Source organism: Rhipicephalus microplus, chromosome 5 (assembly GCF_043290135.1).
Source record: "Rhipicephalus microplus isolate Deutch F79 chromosome 5, USDA_Rmic, whole genome shotgun sequence".
Taxonomy (NCBI): Eukaryota; Metazoa; Arthropoda; class Arachnida; order Ixodida; family Ixodidae; genus Rhipicephalus; species Rhipicephalus microplus.
Window position 1 is genome coordinate 153811572 of NC_134704.1, and position 20110 is coordinate 153831681.

The 20110-nt window shown below is 44.4% G+C and overlaps 1 protein-coding gene across 1 annotated transcript; it reads right to left on the reverse strand.

Moving 5' to 3' along the window:
• Positions 1-7791: 7791 nt before the first annotated feature.
• Positions 7792-11973, reverse strand: LOC119173333 (uncharacterized). Its single transcript, XM_037424198.2, has 2 exons — positions 10339-11973; positions 7792-9274 (listed from the first exon to the last, which is right to left on the reverse strand). The coding sequence occupies exons 1-2, from the start codon at positions 10542-10544 to the stop codon at positions 9076-9078; spliced, it is 405 nt and encodes a 134-aa protein (XP_037280095.2). The 5' UTR covers positions 10545-11973; the 3' UTR covers positions 7792-9075.
• Positions 11974-20110: the final 8137 nt, after the last annotated feature.

The window sequence follows — 20110 nt, forward strand, 5'->3', positions numbered from 1 at the left end:
TGCCTTTGCACAAGTCAGCCTCCACAGCTTTTAGGCTTCTGCCGATTTTGACATCCTGCTCAATTTTTCCCATTCCAATTCTTCCCATGTTATACCTCCTGATGTCTGCTACTGCACGCCTATTGATTAACTTCGAAAGCTCCACTAGCTCTATTTTGTCGGTTGCATCTGAGGCTTTCATCGTTTGTTGTATATTAATAAGATTTTTCTTCCCCTGAAACATTTTGCCAGTTCCCCGTCTAGTGACTGAACCTCCAACTTCAATTGCACACTCTTTGATGGCACAAGTAATATTATTGTTCATTTTGTCAACGCCAACCTTGGTTATCGGATTTAGTGCCTCGAATCAATTCTGAAGCAAAACTCTGAACTCCTGTCATTTTTCTCTCACCGCTTGTTCACTAAAGTTGGCTTCTTGCGTATCAGTTCTTGTCTTAGATTTCTTTTAATTTTAGGTGCATACGAGCTCATATCATTCTATGGTTGCTTCATGTAATCTTGCCAACTGCTTGTATATCCTGTACCACGTCTGAGTGGGCACAAAGAATGAAGCCAATTTCATTTTTAGTTTTGCCATTAGGACTTCACCATGTCCACTTACGGTTAGCCCATTTTATGAAAAAGGTATTCATTATCCATAAATTACGTTCTGCGAACTCTAATAATGACTCTCCTCTGGCATTTATAGAGCCGATGGCATATTCCCCCGCTGCAGGGTCTGCGGCCTGTTTCTTGCCTACTTTGGCAATAAAGTTACCCATAAGAATAGTACACTGTGTCTTCCACGGCGCGATGTAGGCGCGTATGCCTATACCACCTTCATCTTGTACCTTTTGGTAAACTGATTTATGATAGTTGCCACCCTCTCGATTACGCTATAGTATTCTTCTTTGCTGTGAGCGCCATTCTTGTGTATGAGGAACCCCCCCTCCTAGTACTTTTCTCTCAACTAAGCCACGGTAGCATAGGACGTATTCATTCCTCAGCACTGGATAAGCCTCGCGTGTCCTCCTAACTTCGCTGAACCTTATTATATCCCTTTAACACCCTCCAATACATCGAATAGCAAAGCTAGACTAGTCTCACTAGATAGCGTTCTAGTGTTGAAGGTAGCCATGTTCAGATTCTAATGGCGGCCTGTCCGCACCCAGGAATTCTTAGCATCCTCCACCACGTCAAAAGTCTGACCGCAACTTTGGACAGTTGCTTCGCAGCTGCTGGGCACTTGGGGTCCAAAGGTTCATTGCCGTGTTCTTGGAAGTTGTGACCAGGTACTGCACCAATGTGCAGTGCCTGGCCACTATTTCTGGTAAGGGAGCGCATTACCAGCAGATAATCGCCTGTGAGGCCGCACCTCAGACCTCTTTTTTTAAGTATTACTTCCTCACTTATTTTAAGTACATACAATTGGAAATGATTCGGCATCTCCATTTGAACTGAAAATTGTCATGCCATGCTTGGCTGCTGTGATATCTCTAAGTAGATGGTCTGTTGCACTTTATCAGCAATGCAGAAAATCACCTGACCGCCTATAAGCTCCAAACTTCACCTGGCTCGCAGCTCGCCTCACGTTTTTTTCCTTTTAGTTTCTGAAAATCTAATTTTCCTGTTTAAAAGAACTGTGTGGTTTCAATCTTCTGACATTGTGGGCTCGTGCCGGATTAGTGCCTTCAATGACCCTTCTTTCTACGTGCTTGTTCTCTGAACAATTTATTGCAAATGACTTATTCCGGGTGAAATGTTTGGGGCATGAGAATAAACACAAAGAAAACTCATTTCATTTCATTCACAAATAAAATCAACTTCCTTAACTTTACATATACTATAGAAAACACAACTATCAACAAAAGCGACCGAGCAAAATACTAGGGCATTGTTCTCTCATCAAACCTCAACTGGGAACCACATGTTTTAGCCATATGTCGAGGAGCGGAGAGGAACCGCACCTTAAACTGAACGCATACAAAACGCTAGTTATACCGTGCTTACAGTACGCCGATCACATCTAGAGTCCACATCAAGAGCACATGATTAATAAAATAAAAACAATAAAAAACTGGCAGTTAGATTTTTAGATTCAGACTCTTCGAGGCAATCCAGTTGTGCAGGCTTGCTCGCAGGGGCAAATTTAAAACTTCTTTCGCGACGCAGATATATATCGCGACTAAAATTTATTTACCACATATAGCTTGGTTAATTCCGAATATCAAGACCTTATTATCTGCTAGATCTACCATAAACCCTTATTGCGACTGAACCATTCTAAAACAATCCACCAACCTTTCAGTCGTGTTAACCCTCACAAACGTTTCCTTTTTTCCGTCACCTATTCCCTATTGGAATTGACTAGATAACAATATTGTTTGCTGTAACACCATTCAATCATTTATGAACATATTACAGGGTTTCCAATCTGAATTATGAGCTGTTGACATTGTATCTCCTTGTTATTTCGTTATGTATTTTGCTTCGATGTTAAGTATGTATATTCTTGTCTCCACTCCTGCATGGGCGGTGAATAGCCCGCAGTATGTTCAAATAAAAAAAAAACTTACATGTGTTCTCATTGACTCGAGCAATACACCAACGAATACTTCGTACGACCCTTACAGTATCGTATACGAGAAGTGTTGACCACGTTGTGGCCAACATTTTTTTAAAATGAAGCTGGAGCCCGTACTGTCCCATGAGAATTCACGACCCTCTAAACATCAGTGTAGTGTGCGTGGCTGGTAAGAGCATGGTACGCACACCGCTACTATATTTATAAAAGCACGTCGAAGTACCTCTTTCGACGGAGGAGGAGGTGAAGACGTGTTGAATTAAGTGGCTCAAAATGAAAGAGAAAACGGGTATAAAAAGTAGCGAAAGAGCTGGTTTGGTTGGAGCATGGGTTGCAAACTCACTGCAGCCAGCGGGCTGCAGTCACGCACTCTAAACCCTTGTGGGCCGTCGTAATGTGAAACGTAACAGTGGCTTATTACCCCCCCCCCCCCATTCGACCCCCATTCGACCTTATTACCCCCCCCCCATTCGACCTTGCTAGTCCCCTCTCCCAAAACAAAAAGAATGAAGCGAGCGAGCTCACCGCGTCGTATGAAGTGGATTTTCAGATTGCGTGGAATTCACCGACTTTTCGTTTCCTAAGTGCTTTCTGTCACCACAGTAATTTACAGAGGCTGCGTAGTATTGAATTTATTAAAATACTATTTGGCGCTTTTTCGTTCACCTAGCAATATCCTGACTACCAGGTGTGCTCATGAACGTACTTATATTACCATGAAAGATACTATTAGGTAAAACTGTTACGCTGGTAGTTTATTCTTTGTGTACACATGTTCCTCCCCCGTCCACGCTTTTTTCGCCAACTATGCGCTGCACACCTCATTTTGTCAGTGCAGGAAGAGATCCACGTGAGTGATTGCTTCATCAGCGTCTCGGTCATTCTCAGAGATAAAAAGAATTGGTTAGGTGCTAGGTTTGATAAGCCGTGACCCGAAAGTAGTGGCACCAGTTAGCTGATGAACGAACCAACAAACACAAGCATGTAGCATAATTATCTGAACTTGGAAGGTTGTTTTTGTGTTGTTAGCGCATCGTTTCCTGAGTGAGCTGATAGTTCGCATTGAAGCAACAAGTCTCATTTCTGGAGTTTTACCATGATGATGATATGTGACGTTTAACGTCCCAAAACCACCGTATGATTATGAGAGACGCCGTAGTGAAGGGCTCCGGAAATTTCAACCACCTGGAGTTCTTTAACGTGCACCCGAATCTGAGTTCACGGGCCTACAACATTTCCGACTCCATCGTAAATGCAGCCGCTGCAGCCGGGATTTGATCCCGTGACCTGCGGGTCAGCAGCCGAGTACCTTAACCACCAGACCACCGCGGCGGGGCAGTTTCACTATGAGCTGTGCGCACATCCACACTTAACTTTTGTTTGAAAATCCAGTTTTTATGGTCATAAGTATTCGAAGAACACGCTTACAACGATCATTGCTAATAACAGGACAACTTTGGCCTGTCTTGTCAAAGGCCAGTGATGTTTAGTCTACAGTTCTCGTTGTGTTTTATGAGCATAAACATGCACACTGTACATTTATTAGGTGTGATAAAGCGATGTACATAACGTCTGACTCTCCCGGTATCGAGAGTAGATGTAAGCATCCAATATCTACCGGCAAAGTAGATTGCTTAGATATTATTGCAAAATATTATTGCAAGATAATATTTCGCGTTTTCAAGAGCATAGCCCGCCAAGCTACACAGTGTACGCGCCCATATGAATGCTCTCGTTTCCTGTCTATGAGAGAGATAAACTTTGGCCTTCATGGAGTGTAGGGGTCAAAAACTTCACAGCAATCCATTGCGCCACCAGAAAACTGGCTCCATCTCTCGAAGGCCGCGGGAACCATGGCGCTTGTAACTCGTTACTCCACCAAGCCGTGTGCCTGACTGCTTGCGTTTAATGTGTAGTACTGGTTTTGGGACGTTAAACCCCACATATCGACTAATGCGTAGTACTTACCTCTTTTTGTCACATGGAAACCAAGAAAGTGAGCATCTCTACCATTTCTTTTGCTTTACGGCAAAAAAAAAAAAAACGAGCCGCAGTGGCTGCCTCGTAAAAGAAAAGCGGTTCTACGATAGCGGTTCTACGAGCGTGTTTTGTGCCCAAACCTATAACCGAGAGTTTCCAAACAAGCCACCCGCAGCACTCTCGTTGCGGCCCGCACATGCCTGACTTCATTCCACCTTTTTTTATTTTATTGAAAACTATGTTCGTGAACTACGCTAACCTTACTTGTTCAAAGCCTTGCTTAAGAGAAGTCCTCCATGTGAACTTTAAATCCTAAAGCATAACCATGAAACAGAAAGTATATTTCAGAATCAGCATCCAGGTATGCTGTCTATTTGGAGATTGAAACTGAAATGCTGTTGCATTCTTAACTTCAAATGTCCTTCAAACATGATCCATGTATGACCTAGGGGAAAGGTTTTATTTCAAATGGCAATGTTTGCTAACAATTTGTGCATACATACACTCCCCACCCCCTTCCACTGTTACGTTCCACATTACGACGGCCCACGAGGTTTTAGAGTGCGTGACTGCAGCCCGCTGGCTGAAGTGAGTTCGCGACCCATGCTCTAACCAAACCAGCTCTTTCGCTACTTTTTATACCCGTTTTCTCTTTCATTTTGAGTCACTCAATTCAACACGTCTTCACCTCCTCCTTCTCCTCCTCCTCCTCCTTCCACGCGCCGATTTGCGTACTCGCCGTTTCATCCTATTTTGTTTGGGTGAAAGACTGCACAAATCATGCACATACACGACCAGGATTTGAAGACGCGTCAAAGTAGCACCCAATCTCGTTGCCGACAATGTTGGCCTGGCTTAATTGAATAGAAAATGGGCTAAAAAGTCATATTTGACGAAAAAACCTAGTTAACAAAAATACACTGCCAATCTTATCCAGCAGAGACGAACTGGAACAATCTGGTGATCTTGCGGTGCCGTGTTACTGAGCGCATGGCTTCCCAGAGCGACTTACCAGACTCCCAAAATACAAAAAAGAACGCATTATTCTTTCCTGATATTTCTCGTACAGAATTCTTGGCACACTATGGAGACGTAGACAGTAGTTCCTGTGACGTCTACAGCATACATGCTCCTGATTCATCGGTATACGCGAAATATCCACTGCGATTTGTCTCATGCACTGCTTTGCCGTGCAGGCGCCCGTTCGTTCTTCTTTGTCTCGCATAAATATTGTGCACAATCAACAGATCAAAATTCATTTTTTATGTTTACAAATGCGCAAGCGGCGATAACAGTGTGAAGCCGAGAAGCGCGAAATCCTGATAGGCTCTAGCGCTTAGTGCTGATATTGTTCAGGTGCATTCAAGAACTAAGGGGTGGGGAAGATGCACCACGTGTATGAAGGAAAAGATAAAATCACGCTTTCGTGTTTAAATGCGGGATGGTGAGTGGCCCTTTAAAAATTCAGAATGGCGCTCCATGTGCTTCGAACTGGTGGTGTTGAGTGGTCCTGGGAAGTCACTTTCTTTGTGGTGTGATACTCCAATTTTATCAGAGCTCTCCAGAGGGTCTCTGTTGCATATAGGTAGAAATTGTTTTGTAAAATATAGATTGATATGTGGGGTTTAACGTCCCAAAACCACTATATGATTATGAGAGACGCCGTAGTGGAGGACTCCGGAAATCTAGACCACCTGGGGTTCTTTAACGTGCACCCAAATCTGAGCACACGGGCCTACAACATTTCCGCCTCCATCGGAAATGCAGCCACCGAAGCCGGGATTCGAACCCGCGCCCTGCGGGTCAGCAGCCGAGTACCTTAGCCACTAGACCACCGCGGCGGGGCATGTTGTTTTGTAAAATAACCTTTTTTCTTTGTATATATATATTTTTCACCTGCGTCCCATTTCGTTAAGGCTGGATGCCATTGCTGCCGCCAAAAGGGGGGCGCCACGTACCGATAGAAAGAAGAAAAATGCTGGTCATGCACGCATTATGGTTGGCAGTTGTAGCCTTGAAGAATACAAGTCCAGTTGACAAGACGCCGTCTCCAGTGACACAACGTGTTCAAAAATTTGCCACAATTTTTCATAGTTGCATGGTTTTCATATCGTATGTTTCGTTGCTCCAAAAAAACATAGAGTTTTCTAAAATTAACTAGAGGAGACTCTGCCACTGCGATCGTTCAGCGACCATGGGGATGATGGGTAGTACACACATTTGCCTAGTCTTCGTGCTTGCGGGCGGCGAATCGTACTTGCGGCTTCGTTTATTGCTGGTTGTGTTTTCGTTTTGAAGGAAAGCCCAAACCCTTTTGAGCTTCTTCGCCCGATTCAAAATGGTAGGCCTAAGAGAATAAGGTGGTAAAGCGCAACCGCTGAACATTTACTGATTTTTGTTTTGTGAGAAAACAGCTGCAAGCCACACGAACACACACGGAGCCAAAAGCAGTCCACAAGTACGAAGATGAGAAAAGTGTGTGTACTACCAATCATTTTCATGCTCGCTGAAGCACCGTGCGATGCAGCTACCACAGACACTAGGGCCAGAGTTCCCAGTAGTTTATATTGGAAAACTCTATCCAAAACACAACATTAAGCATACGTTGAAGGTAACACTGAGTGTCAAGGCATCAAACAGGATTCAACACGTGAGAGATTTTGCTTGCCGGCGTAGAGGGAGAAGGCTTGTCTGCACTATTTAAACGTGTTAAATTTGTTGGAACCCGCAAGAATTAAGCCACGCCAGCGTAAGAACTGTGCTTCTGTTAATTTCATTAAAGTATTTAGGTTTTGCGACATGCCACTTCATCTGATTGGAAATTTCTTAATTAGGCCCAATGTATAGACTATTTCCCATCTGAATGTTGCCGTCTTGGGTGGTTCGATGGTTTCCTGTTTTTGTGTCCGCTATGTGAAATAATGAAGCAATAAAGCACGCTGTGTGCAAAGCCAACCGTTTCCTTGTATATGCACCCACCATAACGCTGATCGTTCAGTTGTTAAAGATAAAAAGCACAAAATCTAACAGCGTGCGGTGGCACTCAAAACCCCCCATAACGTAGTCGATAAGTAGGCGTTAAAAATACTTGGGGCTCAGCACAGACAATCACTTGGCCACTGAACTATTCTTGCCACATCTACCAGAAGATTGAATGGCTTTTCGACAGTGGAACTTAATATGCGAAATATAAAGCTATTTTTTGCTGAAAAACATGGAAGTTCGAAATGGAGACAAACACCAGAAAAGCAACAGCAATATGACGAAGGTTTTATTTACAAATTTGAAAGTTAGGCAACGCTGTACACATGGAAACCACGAAAAAGGGGAGGGGTATAATTATTGCTGAAATGTGTGTTTCGCTTTGCTTAGGAGAGCGGGGTTTCATACATCTATTTAGTAATCATGTCATGATACATAACCAAAATCACTATCCGTTTCGCAAATGCGCATATCTACTACAGTAAAATACTGGAAGAAAGTTTTATGGAAATAGCACCCAACTGTGAGAGTGTCTGTTTGTGCTGGGTTCATTTCGAGAGATGCACAAGATGGGGACATATGTACAAAAGGGAAAGGCTGTGGGGTTACCAAAATCGAAACACTTGGCTTGCTGTCCTGCAAACAGCAAAAGAGGATGCCCAAAGGAGCATCGAAAGAAGGGAAATACAAGAAAGCAGGGAAGTACAAAACAAAGAGAAGAAATGAAAACAACAACAGCGAGATGAAGAATGGGAGCTATGTATTTTAACAATACTGTGCAGAAATTTAATACATTTCATATTGTTTCCCGCAATACTAAAGTAAATTAACCGCGACACATATTTGATACGTTTTTTTCTGATTATGTTGTGGTAAGAAGTTGTAGACTGATATCCAAATGAAAGGTACTTGCGTAATGAATATTGCACTTCTCACGGTTTTTAATTTAGGTAAGAGGAAAAGTCAAAGAGAAACAAACAGTTCAGTGCAAGTTGGCAAAATGTGTGGCGTTGTTATTGCTTAGCCAACAGCAAGCCCTATCATCTGGATGATTCAGACATTTTCGATACTTCAAAGCAAAGTGCGGTTGATGTCGGCATTTGGCGTTCACAATGATTACTCCGCTTATTTATTTTTTGCAGCAAAATCCTATACCACACTAATTGTATACTACCGATCTAATGTGTCTGAAGACGCTAAAATATGCAAAATATGTTGCTTAGATCCCTATAACAGTGCATGGTGTTTCTATAAGAGTTATGCAAGAAGCATCACAATGATTTCCACTTACGTATTTACAGCATTCATTTCTATGCGCTTTCAGTATACAGCTACTGATAGGTTGAAGTGGCATACTTTGAAATAGCGGGTGATGCTAAAAGGAGTCTGAAAAACGACAGTCGTCGATGCGCTGAGTATTCAGATGCTTCAGCGCAATGAATAATGTACATATGGCGATAAAGTCAGGCTTAGGATCCGCAGCCTGGACGCACTTGATGTTCACGTTGAAGGGCTGTCTTCGAGTAGTTGAGGGATGTTACCCAACAAGATCAGTAGTAGCCGCCACCATAGTGTCCTCCGCCATAGTGCTCGTAGTGGCCCCCACCATAGTGTCCTCCGCCGTAGTGCCCTCCACCGTGATGGTCGTCATCTATGACGACCACTTTGCTTCTCGAGTCATCGTGCTTGTGATCGTAGTTGACATGCTCGTGCTTACCGCCGTGCTTCACGTGCTCATGCGTATGAACTCTGCAAAAAATAAAAGAGAATTGATTTTCATGTGATTCCTGTCTGATGAACTTTGAATTTTCGTCGCTCTGTGGCAGGTTGTGCAGTGGTATTGACTATGTTCCCCATTAGTAGCACAATTGTTTCAACCTATATAGTATTCTCTGCTATAAAATAAAACTACCTTAATCAACATTTCATGAATATAAAATCCTGGGTGTACTGTGTGCATCATCTCTAAAGGAAACTTCTCCTATTCACCTTCAAGTCAAAACAAGAAAAGCTAAAATACATGCACATTGGCTAGGATAACTAAACATGCTGAGAAACGTACCGCTAGCAATCTTTCAACCAGAAAAGCAGCATCTACTGTAACGAAACAATAACTAAAACATCCACATTTGTCGTCTTCAAGCGCAGCAAAACTTATATAGTGAAAAAACTATGTTCTCCTTTAGCCGCTGCCGGGCAGCAAATAGCTTCCGAAGCCATCTGTTGCTCGGTAGTCGCTAAAGGAGAACAGAAGCCAAAGCACATCACAAGAAAAATTCCGGTTTCGTAAGCGAAACTCGGAAAAGGTGAATGCACATACGCATTTAGCATCGCTAGCTCAATAAATATTTCTGAAGGATATGTTTGAATAACCAACTTTTCCTAGGGCATTTCGTTATTCTTACCGTTTTAAATTAAAAAAGATCATACAAGCTTCTATCCTCGCTGCTGCAATACGTTATTATATATTCATGTACGGTGTCCAAACTTTCTCGTGAAACTGCTCCAAGAATTCATGCCAGAGGCGCACACATCCTCTTTGTCGAGTGACTGTAAAGACCTTACCACTGAACGTGCATCGTTAAGTGGCTATTAGACGGGGCACAGACATGAGACACCATACCTGGCCCCATACTTTGCAAAATTTATGCCTGTCATGCCCCACAGAGGGCTGAATGAAACTCAAACACAATCTTTCCCTGCCGCCCTCCCTCGTTCAATCTACTACAGAGCCCTATTGAACCGAAGTTCTGGCTGCTCCACCGTTTCCAGTATATGGGTAGGGCGAAGACGAGAAGAACATAGTAGCTTACGGCACAGGCACGGGGTACGGCATGTTGAATGGCACTAGCTTGGTGTGCTGCACCTTCTTTTGCAGCGGCACTGGAATAGGGATGAAAGTTGTTCCTCCAGACATCAGCAGCGCCAGCTTGAGAAGCTTCTTCTCTGAGCTAGGGGCCACTAAGAGCACTGTGACTAGCAACGCCAGCAAAGATGGTCCTGTTCGCCTGCAGGCCATGACTTGTTGTGTGTCCCTGACCGCGTACAAGGTCTCTAGGGAAGGAGGACGGGAGTTTTATAGGCGGCGGAGACGCCCTTCCGCACAAAGACCAGTGGCCGACTTCCTCGCGTCGGTCGCTGGAGCGCGACGCGCGGTGTGCACCCATCCAGGGAGCGAGTCTGCGAGAACCGAAACATCCATGAAACACTCGGGAAAACAAAGCGCATGCACCAAGTCGAGAACGATGATGCGGAGGAAGCAGGAACACACGCCACGGCTGGGTCGTTCCGCCGGAGAAGAAAGCTTGCTCTTCGGAGTACTCTCCTGCCTGTCACGGGCGTAGAGCGCACGGCCAACAACAGGTAAATATATGAGGAGGAAGAGACGAAGAAACTGAGAGTGCCTCGAAAAAGAAAGTAGCGACGTGTTTGGTTGAACGCATTTTTACGCCGCGGTTAGGAAAAAAAGCCTGTATTGCCCCAGAGTTGATTGGATACTAACATGGACTAGACACGTTATTTAAATAGCTCTCTCGTTACTATAACTACGAAGCGATCTTTCTCGTGTGTGAAACAAGGTACCGCGTGACTGAAGAAGTAGAACGAGCGTTAACGAGCTCTTGGTCAGTCTTGGCTAAGAAAGAAAGGGTACTGTAGAGAAATCAAGGTTTTCTCTGATTGTGAAGAATTCGTCACTCTGAAATACCTGGCTGCATTGCAAATACGAGTACGCTGCAAGAAAATATACAGGGCGCTTTAGGTATCCTAAGCGAGAGTTAAAAAATATGCCGACGCATGCAATTACGACGCGACCAAATAAATGCATGTTGCTGACCGGTGTATGAAGTGAGTCAGATTATCTTTTTTGTGTTTTGATCAATTCTTTATTACATCCTTTTAACTAACTAGTTTTTTAAGGAACGAAGATGGTTCAAAACTTTCTATCAGAAAGTTGTACATTGGTTCGTATAATGTCTGTATAAACAGTTTCATACTTGCTATCTGGTAATTATTAGAGTTTTTCTGCTAACTACAAATGCCCACAAAATATCATGACAACTTACACTGTAAAACATGAAGAGTTAAGTGCGACCGGAAAGTTTCCGTAGGTACAGCAGGGGGGACACCCACAACCTCAGTCTATGGCACAACAACGAACTAAGCAATAATAGAATACTCAGAGACAGCGCTAATCTCCCATAAGTTGTCCGAGGAAGACCATTAGGTGGTTACAATGCCTCACTCTCACATGCACCATGCGCATCTTCTTCCGTGAGCTCTACTAGCAGGCAAAACTGTGCTGTGCGACACTGCTGGATGCTGTTACTTCTGCACTTCTACTCGGCATTAACTGTGGTGTCACACGCATACAACCATCACAAAATATTAAGACGTTGGCCACAAAGTTTCGCAGTTCTCGTAAGAAACTATACCTATGCAAACTTTCAGACTGATAAACACAGTATCGTAGTGCTTTGGCCACCGGAAGCTTTATTTGACCCTTCGGTAAATTTCTGTTCGTTTGAGATGATGTGGAGCGGAATCTGACTCGTTGCACATTCTGAAACGTTATTTGTGTCATGCGCGAGCAGCGTTTCAGATTAAGCAATTTCAATACACGCGAAGGAATGTACCTGTGCAACTACAAAGTCACAGGAAACTTGTCTATTGTCATGCTGGCATCATCCAGTTATTCAGCTTTCTTATTCGAGAAGGCTGCACAGCTTTCCGTGTACAGTGACGTCATCTGTGTAGCAGAAGCACTTTAACCTCTCAGTTCAAGAGAACGGGCTGCAGCACATAAATTGCAGAAACATCGCATGCTAAGTAATCCCTGAAGTGGTGAGTTCCAATAGTCTGTACAGAAACGTCTTGCTACGACGCAGTAAGTTGTTATTCTCAACGTTTACTTAAGCGAAGAGCCACTTTGAGAATGCTGAGGCGACAGCGGCTCGATATATTCGCACTGAGGAATTCCCATTATGAGAGTCTGCCCTACAGTATTCGGTTAATACTTGGGTAAAATAACAGAGATAATTCAAACTCCTCTAAACCCCGTGGCCGGTTTCACCACACTACTTATGAAAAACATGATATATCGCTGCTATGAGCACTCATAATCTTTTGACAAATGACAATAGTCTAGCTCATCTCAATTTGGTCGAAAAACTTAAAAAAAGCAACATGACCAGGAACTTCCCAGGAATAACGACATCGATTGCTCGTGCAGCCCACGAGTGTGCAAGACGGCAAGTTAAAGCAGCTGGCTAAAGAAAACTCAATTTCTCACCCTGCGCTGCGTCCTATTCACGAATAAAAGTGGAGTGCTCCACGGAAGTACAGAAAGCTCAGTTGCATGAAACACCGGCAGATGACGTTGTACTGTGCGGATGTTGGATAACTGCAGTGTAATGGCATATCAAGGAAAACCTAGTAGTGCGGTGGCTCGTTGGGCCACATATGAAAGACACGAAAGCAAGGAACACACCTAAATTAGCTGCACGTGGAAAAAAAAGTATCCTTAAACTAGAGCTTTAAGCATTGAGCGTGATTCCGATATCCGTTCTCCCGTACGTACCCCAGCCACTTAGTGTCTAGTTTTAATTGTATGCTGTTACTCAAGAAATTTAAGTTGTGGATTACTACAACGTACTTTTACTACAATGTATGCACTCTATAAAGTTAAAAGCGCTTTTGTCAGTCAAGCTTTCTCAAATGGCAGCATTCTGTGTATGGGATAGCATGCTTTTAAGCATGAGCAATTATGGTCTTAAGCAAATACGTGCAGCCCGACTAACTCTGACGAGCAGCATTGCGTGTGCCTTTTGTAATGAGTGGCCGGATTTAAAGCAGGAAGCCGTTATGATCATAAAATGCCCTCACACCCGATGGCAATAAACGCTTGTACCACGCAATATTACTGCACGATTACCTGTTGTATCATAAATTGTGTACACAAGATGAGTACGTTTCTGAATCAAGAATGTTATTTTCACTTTTTTTCCATGCAGAGGCAGTCAAAATTATCCCAAAAATCTCAATGTATCCCAAATGTACTAAGTGGAAAAAAAGAAACAAGTGCATTATTGTTATTGATAACCGGTACGTTTCATAACAATCATTTTGTGTTTCACAACGACATTCTTGTGAAAACCTTTCTCAAAACAGTTCAGTTCCTTTGACGTTTCATTGAGTTTTAATGTTTTGTATTGCCACTTAAAATGGCGCAATTATTTTTACAAACTCTTTGTAGTGTGAACACTTTTTTATGTGGTGTGGACACATTTTTGTGTATTGTGGACACATCTCAGTATTGACAAACGTGGACTCATTGCGTTAGTGTTGTGTAATGTACATAAGTATACCCTTGTGTTTGCTACAAAATATGCGATGTCGGCTTTCGTGCAAGAGAAGAGGTAGGTGCCACGCATTGGCACTAACCTCCCCTTATATACAGTTATTAAAAAGTTAATAAATAAAGCACAGCCGATGTTTATCTCATAAGAATCGGTATAGCACAAAAGGTAAACGTACCTTGATGGAGGTACTTCAGCATTTACTGAGCATTCTCTTTCCACAAAGGCGAAACACTGAATTCTACAGCAACCAACTGTGATGTCACTCGAAGAACAGCAAGCAGCTCGAACCATACAGCGCAGTGCTCAAGCAAGAAGCAAGATGGACGTACAAATAGAACATACACGAGGATAGCACTAGCAAATAACTGTCATAGCTGCACACCTAGACTGCTGTTCACGCACAAAAGTGAACGCACGAAATGAACGCACAGGCGTACACGGGTCAAGCGCGAAGCGCGCTTGTCCCGTGTATGCTTGTGCGCTTGTGTTCGTGTATGCTTGTATGCTTCAGTCCCGTGTAAGCGCGCGCGCATCGTTACGCCGCGAGTGGTGACGACCTTCAAAGCGTGACCATCACCCCATTACCGTATATAGTAATAACGACAACACACTAAGGGCCTCTACGCTTTACTGCGAGCGGTAAATTGCGTATATCCAGGCTTCTCAATGTGGGTACCATAGAACCTAAGGTTTCCGCGAGCCACTGATAAAATTTCCCTCATTCCGCACTCGCCCACTAGATCGCGATCCCGCGATGTGATCAATCTTGGGAACCTCCATTTTTCACGCCCGAACGTCACTAAGCACGCATCAGGGCTGTTAATCTTGTGAAACCTGAAATGAAAAAAGCCCACCAAGGGAGAGGAAGGGAGGTTTCTTGGCACTTAAATAGCTTAGCAGGATTCGCTGGCACCAACTTGCTTGAGTGCCCCTCGTGTATATAAACAGCTTATTGTCAGAATGAATGATCTAAGTTAACGCTGAAGGTCTCGTTCGCTTTGTGAGACGCAACATAATGCTGAAGTATGCGGAACAACGTATGATCCGTGGCCGAATCGTTTCAGGCTGTAGAACGAAGGGCCATATGTTTGATTTTTGGGGACAAGACTCTTTCTTGTAGCTATTTTTATTTGCCATATGTTAGCGTGTGATTTATAGTGCCATATACGCGATAGAAATGCGTCAGTGGAACTACGGTTCACCTCGGCGTAAAAAAAACTGTTGTGTTAAAATGAAGGTATAGCTTTGCGTAGCCAAATTACATAGTTGTAGTTATACCTGAAACAGAAATAAAGAAATATTGGCCTCTCGTGGTAGCAATATAACGTACGATGAATAAATGACGTACGTTTTCTCAGTAGCCGTAGAAATACGCCTATGAAAATATAGACACATACATGACGGCGCAGATTCAATGGACCTTGCGGGCGACAATCAAGTAAAGCGAATCCTTTCAGGAGGAGGGCAAGGTAGAGAAAAACTGATGTGTTGAGCCTTCGTATAATTGCTTTACGACTGGATGGGCGATGAAATATGAAATATTTCTGGTGGCTTTGCCCACCGTGCCTATCTATGGGGCCGACCTGGATGGATCCGAGTTTGTACAAGCACAACAAAGTTGCGTTAGTTGACAAACATAAGTGTAAGCTAGACAGGTAACCCGATAATCAGAAAATAAACACTCAGGTATCAGTACTTTATAGTATTTGAAAAAAGTGTTCGATAGAGCAATCTCCATGACAATGAATGAACAGCAAAAAGAAATCCTGCATAATGAATGAAGAAAGGCAACTTTGGCCATTGGGAAAGTACTAATGAGCGCAATGCCACGTAAAAAGGACATAACTTATGTTTATGCAGATATAGCGCGTTCTTTTTTTTTTTGCAATGGCAGATAACATTCAACCTTATACCAACGGCTGCAGACTTACTATAGTACATCGGTGAGCGGGCTCGGCAACAATTGCTTTCTACTGATTCCGAGTAAATGTGCCCTCCTTGTTTTCCCACTGCAATACCCCGTGCACATCTCTCTGTCTTACCATCATGAGGACATACCACAGGTGAAATCCGCTAAATACCTTTGAATATTTTATCATAAAGCGCTTAACTGGCGACCTCACATCGAATGCATCACCGGAAAAGATGCGCGGGCCATTGGATTATTACGTAGGCTAAGCAAATACCGCATAGATATGAAAAGAAATACACTGGTAAATATATTTTCGAATTTCGTTGTGTACTTTTCTCTAGAGTTCTAGCTTACAAGTCACGGCCTCTAGTTCATCTGGAAATAGAAGCTTTGCGCTTATGCCCTGGCCTGCCTAAAACCGTTGCTAACAATGTGTTGTATCTCAAATCGAGGGTCCCTTCTCTTTCCTGCAGAATTCTCCTTCTGACTGTTCAGGAATTCATAAGAATTTATGAATCACCATTACGACAAACAGAAACAGCTTTTATTTCAGCCACAGAATCATTGTTCGGTGCTGGATAGCTGCGATTTCACACCCGACAAATTATATTTGTACAAAATTTACTGGAGCCCCTCAATGTACGTATAGGCGATATCATCCCGAGTCGTGATAATTCATACTGTGTAGAAATTCAATTTAACGACTTTTTGCCTAATAACGCTAAATTGCTTCCCCTAATATTTTGGACGGCTTACTGCAAGATCACATGCGAAGTATTACAACAAACGTTGTTATTGCTACAGCACATCGCAATGTGACGAAAAGTCAGGGGTTGGTATTTGCAGCCCGATTTTAGATTGCTTTATTCCCTTCGGCTAAACCCACTTTCATACCCGTTTTTGAGGTTGACTTTATGGCAGTACTGCTCACCTTACGCAGGTTGGATACGAGAATTACATAAGCTATTTTAATAACACATTCTTTATCTCTCTGTGCGGCACTTTGTGTTGGTGCTGAATATCAAGTAACAAAAGAGTTCCGTGCACTAGGGCCTGCGCATTTGAGAAAAGTCCGATTAGTTTAGGTACCTGGACATAGAGGCTTATTTCTGAGTGAAATAGCCCATTCCTTAGTTCAGTCGTCAATGAAAGGACCGATTCTACCACACTTTCCATCATCCGCTTAAGTTACTGCTGCTCGATTTCGCAAACGTGCGCGTATGGAAGTTTTTATAGGTACAGCACTGACACAGTCTACCGAATATCGTCGTTTATTATATTGTCACGATGAATCGCAAGTACTGGGGGTTTATTAAAGCACCGAATAGCTAGCGCTGAGACGATGCGTCAGTCGTGGCTGGCTCTCGAGTCGAGAAGAAGCACGCGATCTTCTTTCTTTCCTTGAGATGGTAGAGCCGCTCTTGCAGTCGACCCACTACGTGCGGGTGGCATTATCCCCCCTTTAGAAAGAGAAAAAAAACGTCCCAAAAGAGGGAAAGAAAAGTACATAGGACCACCCAAATTTTACGACATAGGAACATTCAAAAAATTGGAAATTCAGAAAAAGTAAAAGTAGAAATTAACGAGCGTGCCAATATAGGAAAAATCGATGAACGAAGAAGCAAGTTCACAAAAATAAATAAATAACACAAAGAACAGTGTATGGCAAGGAGAAAGTTACGAACAACGCGCAATAAATGGTTTCATGCGCTACACAAGAACGACGTCCGGCCTCGGTCATGTCCTGCTCCGTGCCTCAGATGTTGAGTTCGGAACCACTTCGTAGTTCACGTCACTGACGCGGCGTAACACATCATTTAGGCCAAAGTACCGGCTGGGTAACTTTTCACTAAGGCCACGGTGGCGGACGGGCGTCCACACCCAAACTTAGTCTCCGGGGTTGTAAAACACTTCTCTGTGGTGGGTATTATAGCGCCGTGCGTCTGCCTGCTGTTGCTGGCCGATGTGTAGTCGCGCGAGCTGCCGGGCTTCCTCAGCACGCTCTGCGAATTCTCCGGCATCAGTTGCCAACTCGTCTTCGTCTTAACACGGTAGCATAGAGTCTAGCATGGTCTGCACTTCGCGGCTATAGAGAAACGGAAATGGCGTGAATCGCGTGGTCTCTTGCACGGCGGTATTATACGTGAAGGTCACGTAAGGTAAAATCTGGTCCCATATTCTGTGCTGTACGTCGATGTACATTGAGATCATGTCTGCGATGGTCTTATTCAGTCGCTCGGAAAGTCTGTTGGTTTGCGGGTGGTACGCAGTTGTCTTTCGGTGTCGGGTGCTGCTCAGTTTGAAAACTTCGTCCATAAGCTACGTCGTGAATGCCGTCTCTCTGTCTGTTATTGTACTAGAAGGAGCACCGTGTCATAACACGATGTGGCGCATGAAAAATTGTGCTATCTCAGAAGCCGTGGCTCGTGGGATCGCCTGCGTCTCAGCGTAGCGTGTCAGATAGTCGGTCGCGACGATCACCCATTGGTTGCTGTCCGCCGACAGGAGAAATGGCCCGAGAATGTCCATGCCGACTTCTTGGTCGAATGGCGTGCAAGGTGCTTCAATGGGCTGAAGCAAACTAGCTGGCTCAACAGATGGTTGCTTTCGGCGCTGACATTCCCGACACCTTTTGACGTACTTCTTGACGCTTGCCAAAATTCCTGGCCAATAGTACCTCTCGCTCACTCTGGCAAGTGTCCGTGAGGAGCCCAGATGACCGGATGTGGGTTCGTCATGGCAAACGAAGAGGACGTCGTCTCGCATGTATCGGGGAACCGCCAGGAGGTAGGCACGGTTGTTCGAATGAGCGCTCTTCTTGTACAGCCCACTGGCTCGAAGGCAGAACGACGGCATCGAGCGGAATAAATGACGTGGTATGATAGTGCCCTGGCCCTCTAAATGATCGATGATCGGACGAAACTCTGCGTCATCTCGCTGCCGTTTGTTCAAGTCTGATGAGCTAATGGCGCCCAGGAAGCCTTCGTCTTCTTCTGCTTCCTGGCTGACGACATGAAGGGGTGCGCGTGACATGCTTACGGCCGGACTTATGGACGATGATGACGTCAAATTCCTGCAGCCGCAAGCTCCACCATGCTAGCCGTCCTGAAGGGTCACGCAGGCTTGCCAACCAACAGAGGGCATGATGGTCCGTCACTATCTTGAAGGGACGACCATAAAGGTACGGGTGAAACTTGGTGATTGCCCACACGACTGCGAGGCACTCTTTCCCCGTAGTGGAATGATTCGCCTCGGCATGAGATACAGAGCGGCTGGCGTAGGCTATCACTCTTTCGATGTCTTCTCGGCGCTGAACGAACACTGCACTAAGTTCAACGTTACTAGCGTCAGTATGGACCTCCGTGTCAGCACCATCGTCGAAATTAGCGAGAACGGGCGCTGATTGCATGCGCTGTCAAAGTTCATCAAAACTGCTTGTTGCTCGTTTTCCCAGACAAACGGCGTGTCGTCTCTTGTGAGACGAGTCAGAGGTTCTGCTATCTGTGAAAAGCCATGAATGAACCGGCGCTAGTAGGCGCACAAACCAAGGAAGCGTTGGACGGCTTTCTTATCGACAGGAGCTGGTAATTCGGCAACAGCAGCAAGCTTGTCTGGATCGGGTCGGACTCCTTTGGTGCTAACATGTCCAAGAAATTTTAGTTCTTCATAGCCGAAGTGGCACTTCTGCGGCTTTAGTGTGAGGTCCGCCGATCGGATAGCCTACAGCACGCTGCGCAGGCGGTGAAGGTGCTGCTCGAACGTGGAAGAGAAGACCACCACATCATCAAGGTAGACAAGACAAGTCTGCCACTTGAGCCCTGTGAGGACAGTGTCCAAAATTCACTGGAAAGTTGCCGGCGCTCAACACAAGCCGAAAGGGAGTACTCGAAATTGGTAGAGTCCGTCTGGAGTCACGAAGGCTGTCTTCTCACGATCTCTCTGATCTACCTCGATTTGCCAGTACCCGCTTTTGAGATCGAGAGAAGTGAAATAATGGGTACGACGAAGTATATCCAGCGAATCGTCGATACGCGGCAGTGGGTACACATTCTTTTTGGTCACGTTGTTAAGCTTTCGGTAGTAGACGCAGAAGCGTAGTGACCCATCCTTCTTTTCGACAAGCACGAGTGGAGATGACCACGGGCTGTTAGATGGTTCAATAACGCCATCGTCAAGCACCTCGCTGACTTGCGTACGTATCGCTTCACGTTCTTTAGCCGACACGCGGTATAGGGGTTCTGGTGTATTGGGCGTGCGTCCTCGTACGTGATGATCCTGTGTTGAGTGATAGACGTCTGGCGGATCTTTGAGCAA

Excerpts from the sequence above, each read along its gene's own strand:
- LOC119173333 (XM_037424198.2), bottom strand. The coding sequence starts at position 10,544 with ATGGCCTGCAGGCGAACAGGACCATCTTTGCTGGCGTTGCTAGTCACA. Across the intron at positions 9,275-10,338 it reads CCGTACCCCGTGCCTGTGCC|AGTTCATACGCATGAGCACG; the intron begins GTAAGCTACTAT and ends TATTTTTTGCAG.